This window comes from Vulpes lagopus, chromosome 6, assembly GCF_018345385.1.
Source record: "Vulpes lagopus strain Blue_001 chromosome 6, ASM1834538v1, whole genome shotgun sequence".
NCBI classification, from domain to species: domain Eukaryota; kingdom Metazoa; phylum Chordata; class Mammalia; order Carnivora; family Canidae; genus Vulpes; species Vulpes lagopus.
Genome location: NC_054829.1, coordinates 29,918,210 through 29,935,100, shown reverse-complemented (window position 1 = coordinate 29,935,100; position 16,891 = coordinate 29,918,210). Strand labels below are relative to the sequence as shown.

The following is a 16,891-nucleotide window of genomic DNA, read 5'->3' as shown; positions in this document are numbered from 1 at the left end:
TTGGAGGATGGAGTAGGTACAAAGAGGTCAATAAGCATTTGGTGGACGCTTATCCTATTCTCTTTTATAAACTGCTTGAATGGTTTGGTCTTTGGAATGCTGTGGTCTGTTATTTTTTTACCTATAGAGGATTTGGGAGCATGAGAAAGAAGCTTCCATGTTCTTCAAGTCAGTCTTACTGGTTCTCCCTGTTACAGCAGCCTAAACTCCACTATAATTTCTGTCCTGAATGGAAAGACATATCTTAGTGAAATGTGTTGAGTGGACTAGGCACTGTATCAAATACATTACACACACTGTCTCAATCCTTACAGCAACCCTATGAAGTAAGTACTTCTATTGACCGATTTCTGACACAAGGAGTGAGGCTAAGAAAGATCCAGCAACATATTGAAAGTCATAGAGTCACTCCTCAACAAAGATTGCTGGTGCCTATGATGTGCCAGGCCCTACTTCAGCCTCTGGAGCTACCAGAGTGGGTGTTGGGGCTGAAATTCCAGCACACACCACTCCAGCTCTTAAAGGCTCAGCTGATGGGCTCAGCTGCTTCCCCTGGTGCATTCCGCCTTGGACATTCTGTACAACACACACACTAGATGCTTCTGTCCTTATACCTAATAGCTTATGCTGAAACCATTTACATATTCTGGGTCACACATTTCTAACACAGAGACCAAAATGCAGCTAAAGTTACTTACCTGTGATATGAAATGTTCTCTCCTGATTTAATAAATGCTGTAAGGCTTTGGATTTCCCTTTTGGATAAACTTTGGAAAGAAAATCCTTTGGGACAACTGAGGTAGAAGAGATATGCTGGATTCGACTGCTTTCAGCTGTGTGACTTTGAGCTTTGGTGTCAACATTTTTTTTTTTTTAAAGGAGAGTATGGGGGCACCTAGGTGGCTCAGTCGGTTAAGAATCTGCCTTCAGCTCAGGTCATGATCTCAGGATTCTGGGATGAATCCGACATCAGACTCTCTGTTCAGTGGGAGCCTGCTTGCCCCTCCCCCTCTGCCCCTCCCTCCCTCTTGTGCTATCTCTCTTGTGCTCTCTTAAATAAATAAGTAAACTCTTTAAAAACATAAAAAATAAAAATAAAGGAGGACATGAATTATTTTAGAGAATTGCATGAGGGCTGATCTGCCTACTAAATCCAGAGCCCTGAGCACTGTGCCTGGCTCACAGGGAAGAAAGATGAATGCAGCTTTTAATGAGGAGGATAAGAATTGCTTGGAGGCCGCTGGATTTTGCAATCAGGTGGATGATGAACGGGCAGGGCAGTTTCAACAGAGAGGTGGGGGAGGGGAGGAGGAAGTGGCTGCAGGTGAATGAGAGCTTGAGAAAGTGGCATCTTAGGTGTGTGAAAACTACCTGCTCTGTTAAGAAATATGTTGGCTTAGTAAAGACGGAAAAACATTAGAAAATATGTTGGCAGCTTGACAAATGACGGAGGTTAAGAGGAGGATTTCTTTTTTAAAAAGTTATAAAGGGAGGAACAAAGAAGGTTTAACAGTTAAGGATCAAAGAGGTAGTGGAGAGGATGGGACTTAAGATAGAATAAAAGAGAAAGAGAAAAATAATTGCTGGAGCAAGCTCTTGAATCTGCTGCACAAAGAACCAAAGGCTTGGAGAGAAATTGAATCCCTTGTTTCTCTGGGACAGATGGTGAGAAAATGGGTGAAGATATAGGTCATTCGAAGATGGAGGGGGAGAGATGGAAGCAATGGCAGCCTGATAATTTCAATTCTTTTTTCTTTATTCCCAGATAATAGAAGATGATGCCTATTTTCTGTGTGACGTAGGAAGTGTTGTGGTGGTTAGCCTTCAATGACCCCTGTCATCCTCTACTCCTGGGTCTCACAGCCTGGCCAGCTCCCTCCCATCCTTTCCACACTGTACCAGCGTTGAGCTCCATGACCAACTGCATATGGCTAGAGCTATGTGGCCTAGCTTTATGGGTTGAATTGTGTCTCCTGCAGAAAGGGGGTGTGTTGAGGTTCCAACCCCAGGGCCTCAGGATTGTAACCTTGGTTGGAAATAGGGTCTTTATAGACATAATTAAGTTAAAATGAGGTCATTAGGGCAGGTCGTAATCCAATACAATCGATGTCCTTATCAAAAGGGGAAATTTGGACCCAAATTTAAACAAAGACAAACATACACAGAGAGACAATGATGAAGACACACAGGAGGAAATGGTCATGTGGCTGGAGTGGTGCACTTGCAGGCCAGGAACACCAAGGATGGCTGGCAAACACCAGACACAAGGAAGAGGTGAGAAAGGATCCTCCCTTAGAGCTGTTAGAGGAAGCATGGCCTTGCTGACACCTTGATTTGGGACTTCTGGCCTCCAGAACTGTGACACAATACATTTCTGTTGTAACTCATCCAGTTTCAGTATTTTGTGATGCTACCCTAGCAAACTGATACACTATGGTATGTCATTTCCAAGATTAGGTTATCAAAAGACCGTAGCTTCCTCTTGGGAAACTCACAGGTCTTTCAGATCACTCTGTCTTGGGATAGTCAGTTGCCATGCCATGAGGACATTCAGGCAGCCTATGGAGAGGCCCACCTGCAGAAGAATCAAAGTCTCCAGCCAACAAGGGCCTGATTTGTGTCAAGATTTGTGGAAGTGAACTTGGAAGTAGATTCCTCCAGTTGAGGCTCAGAAAAGACTACAGCCCCAGCCAACAGCTCGATGGCAGTTTCATGAGAGACTCGAAGCTGAACCACCCCAGTCAACACATTCCTGAATTCCCGAATCACAGAAACTGAGATAATAAATGCTGTTGTTTCAAGTTGTTAACTTTTGGGGCACTTTGTTACAATGATAGATAACTAATACACCTGCTAATAATGAAGGAGATGTGGCTGCTTGAGAAGAGAGGAGAGGGCATGGAATGGCTGTTGAGATCATGAGAAAGGGAGCAGCTAACCCACAATACAGGTCTGATTAGGGAGTGCAAACTGTAGCTCAGAACCACCTGATGAGGGTGCCAGTTAGATATTCAGATTCCTGAGCATCAGATTCCTCAATCAGGCTTTTCTCTGGGAAAATGACACTAGGGATATGCTTTTGGAAAAGTGCCCAAATGATTCTTTTTAAAAACCATTGAGGGACACCTGGGTGGCTTAGTGGTTGAGTGTCTCCCTTTGGCTCAGTTCATGATCCCGGGGTCCTGGGATCCAGTCTCACATTGGGCTCCCCGCAGGGAGCCTACTTCTCCCTCTGCCTATATCTCTGCCTCTCTCTGTGTGTCTCTCATAAATAAATAAATAAAATCTTAAAAAAAAAAAGAACCATTGAATTAGGGGCACCTGGGTGTCTCAGTCAGTTAAGTGTCTCCTTTCAGTTCAGGTCATGGTCCTGGGATCCTGGGGTCGAGTCCTGCATTGGGCTCCCTGCTCAGCAGAGTCTGCTTCTCCCAAGCCTCTCATGCTCTCCTTCTTACTATTTCTCTCTCTCCCCCAAATAAATGAATAAAATCTTTAAAAAAAAAAAGAATCATTGAGTTAGAAGATAATTGCATGCAGTGGAAAAAGTGGGACAGAGCTAGAATTTAAACTGGGAGTTAATTCATAGCACAACTGGCATCAATAAGCACTATGCTGTGGACATATGAAGAATTTCTAAGTTTTGGGGCAGCTGGGTGGCCCAGCGTTTGAGTGTCTGCCTTTGGCTGCCTTTGTCCTGGGATCGAGTCCCACATTGGGCTCCCCATAGGGAGCCTGCTTCTCTCTCTGCCTAAGTTTCTGCCTCTCTCTGTGTCTCTCATGAATAAATAAACTCTTAAAAAAAAAGCATTTCTAAGTTTTGTCAACAATTCAACAAATTCTGAGTTAGTGGGAATTACTTTGTATCTCTAACAAAGTATGCTCAAGAGCTCTTATGCTAACCTACTTCTCCCTTTCTTTCTGAAGATACGGCCCTATTTCTCCTTCAGTTCAATCCCTGTGCAGAGAAGCTCTGCCTATGCCAATTTCTACCTCACTCCAACCTTTTCAAACTTTGGTGGTTGGAACTCTACAAAGTCAGTAGAAGTGCTTCCCATTTCTGAAATTCCTGGGACCACCTTAATGCACAGAAAGGCACCACATGAAGGTCATGCTGCAGCTTTTGTGAAAAGGGCCTTGGCAGGAATGTCAAAAAGTGGGATGTTCTGGGCAGAATAGATGGTTAGATACTGGAAGCCTCCATTTCTTCATTTAAAAAATATTATACACCTCCATAGAAGGGTTGTGTGACAATAGATTGAGTTGATGTGCTCAGAGTCTTTAGCACAATGCCTGGCACACAATAGTGTGCTCAGGAAACAGGAGCTGTCAATATTAAGAAGTATGGTAAGGGAGATATGCTTAGGTGCTCTGCATTTAAATTATGATAGTTTGTGTCCCAAATCTGCTTCCCTGTCACTGTCCCCATCAGGGCTCCAGCTATACCCTGAGTGACATTTGGGTATTCGGAAGAGGGAAGATGGAGCTAGATGATAATTGGATTTTACGGAGAACAAAAAGGTGAGTTCCTAGACTGATGTCAGCATTCCTCTCAGACTCCTGGTTGAATATTAAAACAACCTGCAGCCCTTACTAACAAACTAGGGTTCTGGCCCAATTAAATCAGAATTTCTGCTAATAGGGACCCAGGCAGCAGAACATTATAAACACTTCCCAGATGATTTTAGTGTGCACCTGGTGTTGAGAAACACTAATCTGGGCTCTAAAATTCACAGGTCTTTCAATTATTATGCATTAATTTAAAATAAATTTAAGTTAAACAATGATAAAAAATCATGATGTAGCAATAGAAAGAAGTCTGGTAGATCTATAGGGATGAATTAAATAGAAAATGGAACATTTTTAAAAACCATAAATTTCCAAGAGAGATTAAAGATACCCTTTCCAGGGCAGCTAGGTTGCTTAGTTGGTTGGGCTTCTGCTTTAGATTCAGGTCATGATCCCAGAGTCCTGGGATCTAGCATCAGGGCACCCTGCTCAGTGGGGAGCCTGCTTCTCCTTCCGCTCCTCCCGCTATTTGTGCTCACTCTCTCTCTCAAATAAATAAATAAAGATATCCTTTCAAAACATTTTAGAATTATTAGCTAGAAGCAAGGAAGCAGCACTTTTTCTTTGTGTTGGAAGTTTTGTATAGGAATTTTTAAGCATCTGGTGTTATTTAAGACATTTTCAGAAAAACAAAGTTACTGATTGGGGTGTTTTCTCTGGTCATATGACACATATTTGAATATACACTTTTGATTATAAATATGTTAAGGAAACATGGAAAATGCCCATGATAATGTTTTATGAATAAAAAACCCTCATGGTGCCAAATTCTATATATGAGGATGATTCATATTTTGGAGATGCAATTGTGCTTTTAGATGCAATAACTACAGAGAAATTATTTAAAAAGCCAAATAGGTATCCTTTAGAGTTGGGAATAAGGATAGTCTTCAAAAAAAAAAAAAAAAAAGATTGCCTTTTAACATCTTTTTAAGAGTATCTATGTTTTTTGAGAATGATGATTTATTATTTTTGAACTGGAAAAAAAACATGTATTAAACACCTAGGAAAGAAAACACAAGAAGAAAATACAGTGAACCAAAATCCAAGGTTCATTTGGTGAGATGGTGTTCTCCTCTTCTTTCAATTATGTTCCCTGTCATGTATTTTTCTGATAATGAGCACATATATTTTTATAACTAGGATACAATGAGCTCTATTTAAAAATATAGAATCCTCTGTCCTTGTTTTCAGATTTATTATCTGACACAGGGAGTTGGGTGGAACATTCACAAAACAGTTTAAAGTTTAGGAATCAGCTCAGGGGTTGGCAAATGTTTTCTATAAAGAGTCAGTAAATATTTTAGGTATTGTGGTCCATATGGTCTCTATCACAACTATTCAGTCCTGCTTTTGTGGCAGGACAATGGATATAGACAGGACGTAAATGAACAGGAGTGGCTGTGCTCTAAAAAAACTTCATTGATGGATACTGACCTTGGAATGTCATCTGATTTTCATGTGTCACAACGTCTTCTTTTGATCACCTTTCCTCAACCTCAACCATCAAAAATGTAAAACCATCCTCAGGCCGTGCAAAAAAAAGTGGCAGGCTGGATTAGGCCCACAGGCCACGATTTGCTGATCCCTAAATCAGATGAAATCAAGAATGTGATGAATGAAACATCCCACGTTATGCTGAAAGACCTCAACAGAGATGGCCAACAAACTATGTTAATTTTTATTTTATTGTGTTTATTGTAATCTGTGATTTCTCTGCATCTTTTTTTTTTTTCCTTTCCTAAGATTTGCTACTCATGTGGATGTCTTAGGAAAAAGATACCATGCCATTTTGTTGAAACATTAATATAGGAGCAGGATGACCTGAAAAAAGACGATGCTAATGTGAATCCAGATCTACATATATTGAACCTGTGCTAGACATTTCTGGAAAAAAAACCCATAAATAACACATACCCTTATGCAGGAATTGTAGGGGCAAATGCAGAATATTATAGAATCACACAGGAAGGAGAGTAATTACACTGATGGAAGATGACTGTGTTTATATGATTGTGTTAAAAATTGGTAAGAAACAAGCTGATAGGAAGAGTTCTTAAGCAGGTGTCATGGAAAAAATGTTGCAAAAAGTCATTTAAAAAACAGAAGATTAAAAAAAAAAACAGAAGATTAAATCATTAGGCACTACTATTGAAAAATTAGCTTTGTGGAAATCAAACCTTTTTAACAGTAACAAGAGAAAGGCCTTTTGAAAACTAATGAAGGGAAACCTTACTAGAGTCTGGAGGCTAGTAGTGGGAACCAAACCATTCATCTGCAATTACAGGAAAAAGTGTCAGTTAACAGACCCCTATAGAAGAAACCTCAAGAAGAAAGAATCATCACAGTCCCTAACACAGAAAAGGTATACACTGCTTTCTATGAGAAAATGACTAGCCCTGTGGTGCTCAGGTGGCTCGGTCAGTTAAGTGTCTAACCCTTGGTTTTGGATCAAGTCAAGATCTCATGGGTTGTGAGACTGAGCCCCCTGATGGGCTCAGCAAGGAGTCTGCTTGAGATTCTCCCCCACTATCTCTGTCTCTTCTTCCCCCTGGAACACATTCTCTTTCTCTAAAATAAATAAATCTTTAAAGAAAAAAAAAATGACTACCCCTGTACTCAACCAATGAAAAACCATGCTTTCCTCCAATGAACTTTGGACTTCCCTTAAAAATAATCCTTCCCAACTTCCTCCTTCTCCATAACATGTTCCTTTCCTTTGTTGGACTTGCCTATGGTTTTTCTGCAGCTTATAAGTCTTGAATGACAAATCTCTACTATTCATGAATAAATTCATTTTGCTGGCGAATAACTTGTAAGATTAATAGGCTTTATAAAAAAAAATTGTGCTGGAGAAAATAAAAATGCTGTGGGCTGAAGACAGCAACTTTTTTCATGATGTACAGCACCATTAGTCTTGTCTTTCACTCCTAGAAAACCTTCTTTAGATTATTTCCTGTTATTGCAGCAAAAATACCATTTAGTGGGATCCCTGGGTGGCGCAGCGGTTTGGCGCCTGCCTTTGGCCCAGGGCGCGATCCTGGAGACCCAGGATCGAATCCCACATCGGGCTCCCGGTGCATGGAGCCTGCTTCTCCCTCTGCCTGTGTCTCTGCCTCTCTCTCTCTGTGACTATCATAAATAAATAAAAAATTAAAAAAAAAAAACCATTTAGTGAGTGAAATCACATGTGGTTGCTTCTATCATAGACAACAGAAAATGTAGAAAATAATTGGAAGACCAATTTCTAAAATTATGCAGAAAGGAAACAAATGAAACTAAACAAGTACTGGTTTGGGACAATTTGTACATTATGAGATGCGAGTGTTTATTAAGCTAGTGGGCAAAGGTGTTTTCTTTTAACAAACTCATGTTTTCTTTTTAAAATTTTGTTTGAGGGACAGAGAGAGAAAGAGAGAGAGCAAGAGCAGCAGAGAGGTGCAGAGGGAGAGGGAAAAGCAGGTTGAGCAGGGAGCCCAACCATGCAGGCCAATCCCAGGACCTCGGAATCACAACCAGAGCCAAAGACAGATGTTTAAGCAACTGAACCACCCAGGTACCCCTCATATTTTTTTTTTAAATGCATCCTTCATTCCCCACACCATAGATGACTAAATTCACAATTTTGCTGTACCTACTGTGGCTCCTCCTAAAATAAACAAATGTGTAGGGGCACCTGGGTGGCTCAGTTCATGATCCTGAGATCCAGCCCAAGCTCCCTGCTCAGTGGGGGATCTGCTTCTACCTCTCCCTCAGCCTGTCCTCCCTTGTGCGCTCTCCCAAATAAATAAAATCTTTAAAAAAAAAATGTATAAATGGACAAGCTCATTCCATACAAACTATCCAAATTCTAACCTAGAATTTCTAAGGGCTGGGAGGTCAGAGTAAGGGTCAGTAGCACTGCTGCTTCTTGAACTACTTTATCTCTGTGTAATTTTAGTTGCAAGCAGGAACCCTAGACGCTAGGTACCTCTGAAAAATGGGGTGCCCTGGAGTCCTCCTAAGAGCATTCAAGAAAAGGAAGCTTTTCACAATCATTCTTTACGCCTGAATTGCTACCTTGCTAGGAAATGCGGCGTCAAGGATACGGAAGGCTGTTTCACCCTCATTTTGAAAACACGGTCTTTTTGTTGCTGAGGAATGGTATACTTTTATGCGTTACAGTACAGAAACGTGAACGGGGAGGGTTAACCAAACACCATCCGGACTTTTAAAGTAGTTTGAAAAAAAAAAAAATGAAAAAAAAAAAAAATAAAGTAGTTTGAAACCTCTTGCAACCAGCTCAGCTCCAGGACAGAAATCTGCATTCTGGCTTCAATTCCAGATGGCCTGCTAGCTGCAGTCCCAATTTCAAGCATTTCATCATGCAAGAACTATTTATTTATATTTATTTATTTATTTATTTATTTATTTATTTATTTATTTATTTTTTATTTATTTATGATCTAAGCAAGAACCTTCCATTTAAAAAAATGCAGTTCTTCAGTCTTCTTAGTATAAAGCACACGTCCGTGGCATGATCGCAAGAAGCAAGGGGTCAGAGATGGCCAAGCATTTTTGCAAAGCCCGAGCTTCCTTCACCCAGTACTCTTCGGGGTGTCTCAAAAAAATATTCAGATACAAAAAAGGAGTGTCATCTGCTCTAGCGTTATCAGTGACGGACAGCACTTGGCGGCCTACTTGGAGCAAACACCAACCTCGGCCCTTCCAGCGCCGGGCACCTGACGGCCGCACCAGACGCCAATCCCCGCCCCTCGGCCCCGCCCCTAGCGGGTGCAGGTCGCCGCGGCGGTCCCCGCGGAGGAGCCCCGGCCCCGCGTAAACTTCCGGCTCCGCGGAAATTTCCCTCCCCGGGTCCTACGGGGAGGGCCCAGGGGCGGTCCCGGAAGTGACGCAGGGGCGCGCCCTCCATTTTGTGGAAGGCAGGAGCAGTAAGTGCGTCAGTTGTGGAGAGGCGTAGACGATTTTAGTCCGGGTCTGCGGGGAGGCAGACAGCTCCGTCGCAGACTACGGACCTCTCTGGTCTCAGCTGCCAAAGATCCTGTCCGGTAGGTGAGTGGCTCACTTTGAGGGAAAGGCTTCTCGGATCGAGGCTTCTTCATGGCCGCTCAGATCGCGAGTGGCCAGGGCTGCTCTCTTTGCGGAGGACGGCGTCCAATGAGCGCAGTTTATTCGAGGTGGGCGCTGGGGCACGTCTCCCTTTGGGTGTCGTTTGAGGGGGAACCGAAGGTGGAAGGGCGGTCCTGGTGCTGGTGGTTGCTACACAGGGGTAGTGTGCCCCTCCCCGTCTCCTTACCTCTTCACTACCCGAACCCCCCCGAGTATCGGGCCGAGACCTTTGCTCGGGGTGCGGTCAGGGCCTTCTGCGGGCGGGCACATGACTCCGGAACTGTGGAGTCCGGGGAGGCGGGAGGGAAAAGGGAGAAGGGCGTTTGGCACGCGCGGCTGTCCCCACCGCTGGCTCCGCCGCCGCCATTTTGTGGCTGCCAGCGTCCGCCCGCCGCCGTCTGCGCAGGCGCGGCGGTGGCGTCGCGAGATTCCGGCTTCCACCCGCTGTGACGTTCCTGGGAGGCGGCGACGCGCGCGCGGCCAGTCGCCATTGGGCTGGCCTTGCGAAGGGCGGGGTCGGCTCCGCCCGCACTTCTCGGCCTTTCCTAACTGCGGCAGATGGGAGGGGGCCAGAAGAGCCGGGGAGAGAGTGCGGCTGCGCAGTTCCAGAGGCGGCAGTGGGCGTTGCGGTTGCTGCGGTCTGGGCCCAGGGAAGGATCGTGTTGGGAGCCGAGTTTTAATTTTGTCTGCAAGGGACCTGGCCTAATAAGAGGCACTCTTGGCAATCTTGTTTATAACATCACCGGGTAAACATTTTATTTTATGCCGTTTATGTTTTTGACCCCTTGACCAGGCATTCTTTCGACATTCACTGGTATTGTCTCAATTGAATTATTTTGTAACAGAAAATAATAGCCGGACACCATGAGCGGCTGTCGAGTGTTCATCGGGAGGCTAAATCCAGCGGCCAGGGAGAAAGACGTGGAAAGATTCTTCAAGGGGTATGGACGAATAAGAGATATTGATCTGAAAAGAGGCTTTGGGTTTGTGGTAAGTATTGACCGTTGGTGGTTTAGAACTACTGTTAAGTCGGTAAAGATCTTGATAAGTAGTGTCTTGATTTCCACTGAAGTTCAGGTAGGGTATTTTTAAGGGATAAAAGAACCTCGCTGTTGGAGGGAAACCACTCCTGATCACTTCTCAGTTCGACTTGTGTACGTGGCACTGTTCTTAAGATACTCATCCTGCCACACGGTTTTAGTGATTTTTAATATGTTGTAGAACACGCTTTAGAGCCACGTTAAGCACTGTTTTTTCATGTTTACGTATTAGGAATTTGAGGATCCCAGGGATGCGGATGATGCTGTATATGAACTTGATGGAAAAGAACTCTGCAGTGAAAGGTGAGAGAGTTAGTCTTGTGTAACTATTTAGGTCTGTAAGATAGACTATGTCAGCTGGGTTATTTCAAAGTAGATCTCACGTGGATTGGGTGGATAATAAAGCTTTTTTTTTCCCCCCCTCCCTGTAGGGTTACTATTGAACATGCTAGGGCTCGGTCTCGAGGTGGACGAGGTAGAGGACGCTATTCTGACCGTTTTAGTAGTCGCAGACCTCGAAATGATAGACGGTATGTGATGGATGGTGTATGGTTGCTTTGAACAATCATTACTGCAGGAGGAGTTTTTAATGTTTAAGAACCATTAGCAATAGGTGACTCTGAAACTTACCGTGTAATCATTTCTATTCTTATGTTGGTCCACTGTTCCTGATTAACGTGTGTAGTAAGTTGTATAAGTAATGCAGAAGCTTGATGGAAGTCATTCGAATGACTTGTTCTTTCTGATTGCTTGAACTTGCCCACAGTCGAACACAGTAGGTACATACTGCTGCATTTCTTCCATTGTGAGTACTCATTTTCTTCCTCAGAAATGCTCCACCTGTAAGAACAGAAAATCGGCTTATAGTTGAGAATTTATCTTCAAGAGTCAGCTGGCAGGTTTGTTGAAACACAGTTTTGAGCTATTTTAATGTGGCTTTTTAAAAAATTAATGGGTAGTTAATGTTTTATTATGTTTTATTAAAAGTAATTTTATATTTAATTAAATTAATGGATTTAATTGTAATTTTAAATTTTTAGTTAAATGTAATTGGGGGATATTTTCAAGTTTTAATATTAGTGATCAAATGTTTAATGTTTTGAGGATATTTTTTCTTGTTTTTTAAAATCAATTTTAACCAAATATTAAACCCTTTATTTGCCAGCCTATCTGTGTCGTTGGCCTTATGACGAGGAGTGCCTGTGGGTTATCCTAATCGTTGTCTTGGTCACTCTTGGTTGGGCCTGGTTGACTTTGCCAGTCAGCTCCTACAGTGATCAATTGGCCACCTCTAGATCTGTGTTTGCCGGTCTAGACGTAATCGGTGCACTTACTTGAAGTGCCAGGTTGCAGCGATCCCAGAGCGTTGATAACGTGATCTGATCCCTAAGTTGAGAGCTGTCTTCCTGTAACGCTTCCGAATAAGAGGTCCTGGTCGAAAAGAGTTGAAAGATACGAAATTAGGTGGTCGTTGGAATCCTGATCGCAGTAAAGTGGTCCTTGGTAACTGCACAAGAGTAGAACATGTCTGCATCCGCCAGTAGTCTGCTAATAGGGAGGGCTGTGCGATTAAAGGCTTCCATCGATTGGGTAGTGTCCTTCAAGTGGGTGGCGAAGAGCCAGTCGGGCATATGTCATGAAGGTTTCTCCGACCGATTAATGGTTTGCTGCTTGACTAGCCTAGGGAAATAATAATAAAGGTAAAGTAAACTTTTTTAATGACATATGGGGCACAAAATAACTGGTGTCTTGTAAATGTTCTGTTTTTTTAAATATAAAATTTCTACTTTAGTCTTTACTTTTAAAATATGTACTGTTTCTTTTTGTTTTGTTTTTTTTTTTGTTTCGTTTTGTTTTTTTCTTTTGTATTGAGCTCAATATAGACTAATACTACTTTAATGTTAAAATCTGAATTTCTTCTGGCATTTTGCTTAAAAGCAATATGCTCTTTGCTTATTTCGTGCCCTGGCATAGTTAATTTTTGAATTCTGATAGAATACAAGTGTGGTAAATGCCATGTTTGTACTTTATCTAACATCTTCTCTTCCAGTAGTCTTGTTTTTTATACAATGTGGTTGTTTGTGTGTCCGGTTTCCTTTTCTTTGCTTGACATAATTGTCTTGTGTTAAGGATCTCAAAGATTTCATGAGACAAGCTGGGGAAGTAACCTTTGCGGATGCACATCGACCTAAATTAAATGAAGGGTGAGTGTGTACTGAAGATCCATAACCTTTTAAAACCTGAAAATGTTACTGTGAACGTTTTCTGAAAACTTAGAATTTGTACATGCTAGAGTGCAGTGGTAGTCGAGGATGAATTTGCTCTGTAGGAGGCATTGGACCACATTTTTAGTTGTAACTGGTTGAGGGTGCTACTGGCTTCTTGTGTGTTAGAGGCCAGGGATGCTGCTAAATAAACATCAACAATGCATAGGAAAAGCCCTCCACAGCTAAGAACTATCTAGCTTAAAATGTCAGCGGTTTGAAGGTCAAGAAACTATGCTGTTATCAAGATCTAAGAGTCTAAATACAGTAGTAGTAAAAGGTACATAGAAAAGGTAATGTAGCTACTTGGATTGCTATGTGTAGTTTGAGACTAGACTACCAGATGTATATGATTTGACAAGTGGTTTTTTTTTTTTTTTTCCCCATTGTAGGGTGGTTGAGTTTGCCTCTTATGGTGATTTAAAGAATGCTATTGAAAAACTTTCTGGAAAGGAAATAAATGGGAGAAAAATCAAATTAATCGAGGGCAGCAAAAGGCACAGGTATCTAACATATTTAAGACAAAGTTTTAGTTAGTGGGTTTGTAGGGCCTGCCACTTAGGTTGTATTTTGTTTTTTGTTTTCCTTCCTAGTAGGTCACGAAGCAGGTCTCGTTCCCGGACCAGGAGTTCCTCTAGGTCTCGTAGCCGATCTCGTTCCCGGAGTCGCAAGTCTTACAGCCGGTCCAGGAGCAGGAGCAGGAGCCGGAGCAAGTCCCGTTCTGTTAGTAGGTCTCCTGTGCCTGAGAAGAGCCAGAAACGTGGTTCTTCAAGTAGATCTAAGTCTCCAGCATCTGTGGATCGTCAGAGGTCCAGGTCCCGATCCCGGTCAAGGTCCAGATCAGTTGACAGTGGCAATTAAACTGTAAATAACTTGCCCTGGGGGCCTTTTTTAAAACAAAACAAATTCCCAAACCATACTTGCTAAAAATTCTGGTAAGTATGTGCTTTTCTGTGGGGGGTGGGGTTTGGAGGGGGGTTGGGTTGGGCTGGATATCTTTGTAGATGTGGACCATCAAGGGGTTGTTGAAAACTAATTGTATTAAATGTCTTTTGATAAGCCTTCCGCTCACATTTTTGTGAATGTCTGAAGTGTATAGTTTGTGTATATTGAGAGAGCTCTTTTATAACTAAAGCAAATTTAATTTTTTTGTACTAGAAAAGATTTGAACATTTTAGTTCTTGGTTATTCAAATATGTTAATTCAGAATTAGTTTAATGCCTCAATTAAACTAATTAATAGCTTTGGACATTTAAAAGAGCTCTAATTTTGCTTGTACATAAAGGCTTGAGTTTTCCTTGTTAGGGTTAAGGGTGTCCTCCCACCCACCCTTTAACAGCTGCCTGACAAAGACGTTAAAGCAGCTGTTGTTATTGATAATAAAAGATTATAAAATTGCTTTTGTCTGTTTATCTGAAGGATGTATGCTATTTATTCCCTACTTATCTATGTTCAATACATTTAAAATGCCTCATAGAGAATCCTGGAGTTTGGTGGATTTTTAAAGATTTTTTTTGAAAGTTTAGATCTTATTCTTGGCCATTTCCAGGCTGGTCAAAACAAGGGCAGAGAAGTCTGAGACCTCTGTCTGTGACCCTACCATGCTTTTTCCCTGTATTAATCATATTGGCATCAGGTTATTTAGGCTTCCATAGCCAAGAGAAGAATAATTTGGGAAGCAAATTGTAAAAACGAATGTTTTATGCTTATTTTAAAGGTTGTAATACCATTTTGAAGGTTAGAGATGATCTTACAAAGTCAGTGCACAAGTATGCTTGAAGAGGTTGCACGTGTTTTCTTTGAATGATGAGCTGTGGATGTGAGAATATGTTAAGGGGAAACTTTAATAAGAAAAGTGCTTAAGGTTCTATATCTATCTTTGTTCTGAGATCCCTGTACCTTTTAGATAATGAGCTTTATTACTGTCTCTTCTAGTCCTCCCGGAGACTGCTTAGATTTTCTTAGTCTTCTATGGGAATGCTAGGTTGGATAGATGTTTGGTATCATGAGTGGTGTGTAGTAGCCAGATACCATTATAAAATGTCTTCCCTTATGTTCACTGAATCTTCACAACTTCCTTGTACATAATCATCATTGTACGTGAGAGAATTCAGGGCCAAAGAAGAGCAGCACGTAAATGGTGGACTGGTATTGAAATTGAGGAACTCTAGTTCCCCAGAACCTGAAAACCACATTTTCTATTCATGTATACTAATCTGCCCTAGCTTTTAAGGGATTTCTGAGGAAAGAATTAGAAGGACCAGAAGGATTGCTTTTGGCTTTCCAAAAGTGTGGGCATTGGGTAGTAGGAATCCATTTGGGGGTAGGCTTGAAAAGTTGTACATTTGTTATCGTATCCCAAGACTATAGATGTGTAAGCCATGAAATGGGGAAAACCGATCTTTTTGCCATGAATGAGGTGGATTTTAGGGAGATTTTGAGTGTTTTACACTTGTTTATTCAGGCTGAGACAAGACAGTGGAATCTAGGGGTTTTTTCTTTATTAGGTTTTTGGGAAAGCTGCAAGTCAGCCAAAGTTGCTTCCAAAAGGAAAAAGGCCTTTTTTTTTCCCCCCCCTCTTAGGCTTTTATGTGTAACTGGGTAGTAGGATATATGTACTTTTTGATATTTTACTAGTTGACTATTCTGGTTTTTTTCTCCTTTTTTTACTCCTAAGTAGATAAATATGCATGGCTTGGCATTTTAATATTACAGCTACTACACAGTAAAGCAATAAAATAAGGCCCTTTGAGCAAATGGCGGAGATGAACGGGAGTTGGTTTGAACCAACACATTAACATGAATTCCCAGAAGAGGACTCTCGTAGGAGTAGGAGTCTGAGTATAATACTAAGCAAAGTTTTAGGGCCAGCTTTTGTGTGACATAGTGTCACTTACATTTTCTTTCTGTATTCTTTTTATCTAGTTGTCTTGTAAAGGACAATTTGAGAGTACTAGATCTCAAGTCCAGCCCTACCTGCCTGAGAAAACCGATTTCTGTTTGTTTTGCCTAACCAAGTTTCTTAGTGGGTAATGTAATGTCAGTTATGTGGTAAAGAAAACAATTTGAACAGATACTTAAGGGTATAATATGTAAAAACAGGCAGTAGACCTTTTCACAGATCTTTTTAGTGACCCAAGTTGGTGATTTTTTTTTTAAGTAGACTCCACACCCAACTTGGAGTCCAGTGTGGGACTTGAACTCAATTCTGAGATGAAGACTTGAGCTGAGGGGTCCCTGGCTCAGTCTTTTAAGCATCTGCCTTTGGCTTAGGTGGTTGATCCCACGGTTCTGGGATCAAGCCTTGCATTGGGCTCCCTGCTCAGCAGGGAGTCTGCTGCTCTCCCCCCCTGCTTGTTGTGCACATGTGCTCATGCACTCTTCACTCTGTCAAATAAAATTTTTAAGAAAAAGACCTGAGTGGAGATCAAGAATTGGATGGACACTTAACCAACTGAACCACTGAAGTGCCCTCCACCCCTGATTCTTAAATTTGCTGTGGTATCGGGAGTACTGGTGGTTCTGGACATTGGGCAGACTGATGCCTTAAAATTGTCATTAGGGTTTCAGTTAAACTTCATACTAAAATGATCTGAAAATCATAAGTAATTAGGCACAGTCTGCTATTTGCTGCAAGTATTGTTTATTAGTCTACCTATTTGCATATGAGCAATAAGTTTTCATTGGAGAAATTTTGAAATTTTAGGATTATAGTTAGCTTAAATAGAGAAACCACTCCTTTTATAATAGTTCGTAGTACTCTGTGTTTTGAGAGGGGATAATAATGAAAACCATTAATAGCTAATGAGTTGATGGGATAGTGTATTCGATTAATGAACAGTTCTGTTGATGTTTGTGTTTTCTTGTTTTCCTGTCTTTTCCCTTCGACTTCTGATTATATTCTCCAGAAAT

At 41.7% G+C, this 16,891-nt stretch overlaps 1 protein-coding gene across 6 annotated transcripts; it reads left to right on the top strand.

Moving 5' to 3' along the window:
* The first annotated feature begins 9,462 nt into the window (after positions 1–9,462).
* On the top strand, positions 9,463–14,376 carry SRSF5 (serine and arginine rich splicing factor 5). 6 transcript variants are annotated; one of them, XM_041758587.1, is made up of 9 exons: positions 9,470–9,618; positions 10,234–10,421; positions 10,521–10,665; positions 10,948–11,018; positions 11,147–11,245; positions 11,545–11,614; positions 12,846–12,919; positions 13,372–13,482; positions 13,573–14,376. In XM_041758587.1, the coding sequence occupies exons 3-9, from the start codon at positions 10,540–10,542 to the stop codon at positions 13,838–13,840; spliced, it is 819 nt and encodes a 272-aa protein (XP_041614521.1). In that variant the 5' UTR covers positions 9,470–9,618; positions 10,234–10,421; positions 10,521–10,539; the 3' UTR covers positions 13,841–14,376. The 6 variants fall into 6 exon arrangements, with proteins under 6 accessions (XP_041614523.1, XP_041614520.1, XP_041614521.1 ...); XM_041758589.1 differs by lacking the exon at positions 10,234–10,421 and having other exon boundaries at positions 9,463–9,614; XM_041758586.1 differs by lacking the exon at positions 10,234–10,421 and having other exon boundaries at positions 9,463–9,618.
* Positions 14,377–16,891: the final 2,515 nt, after the last annotated feature.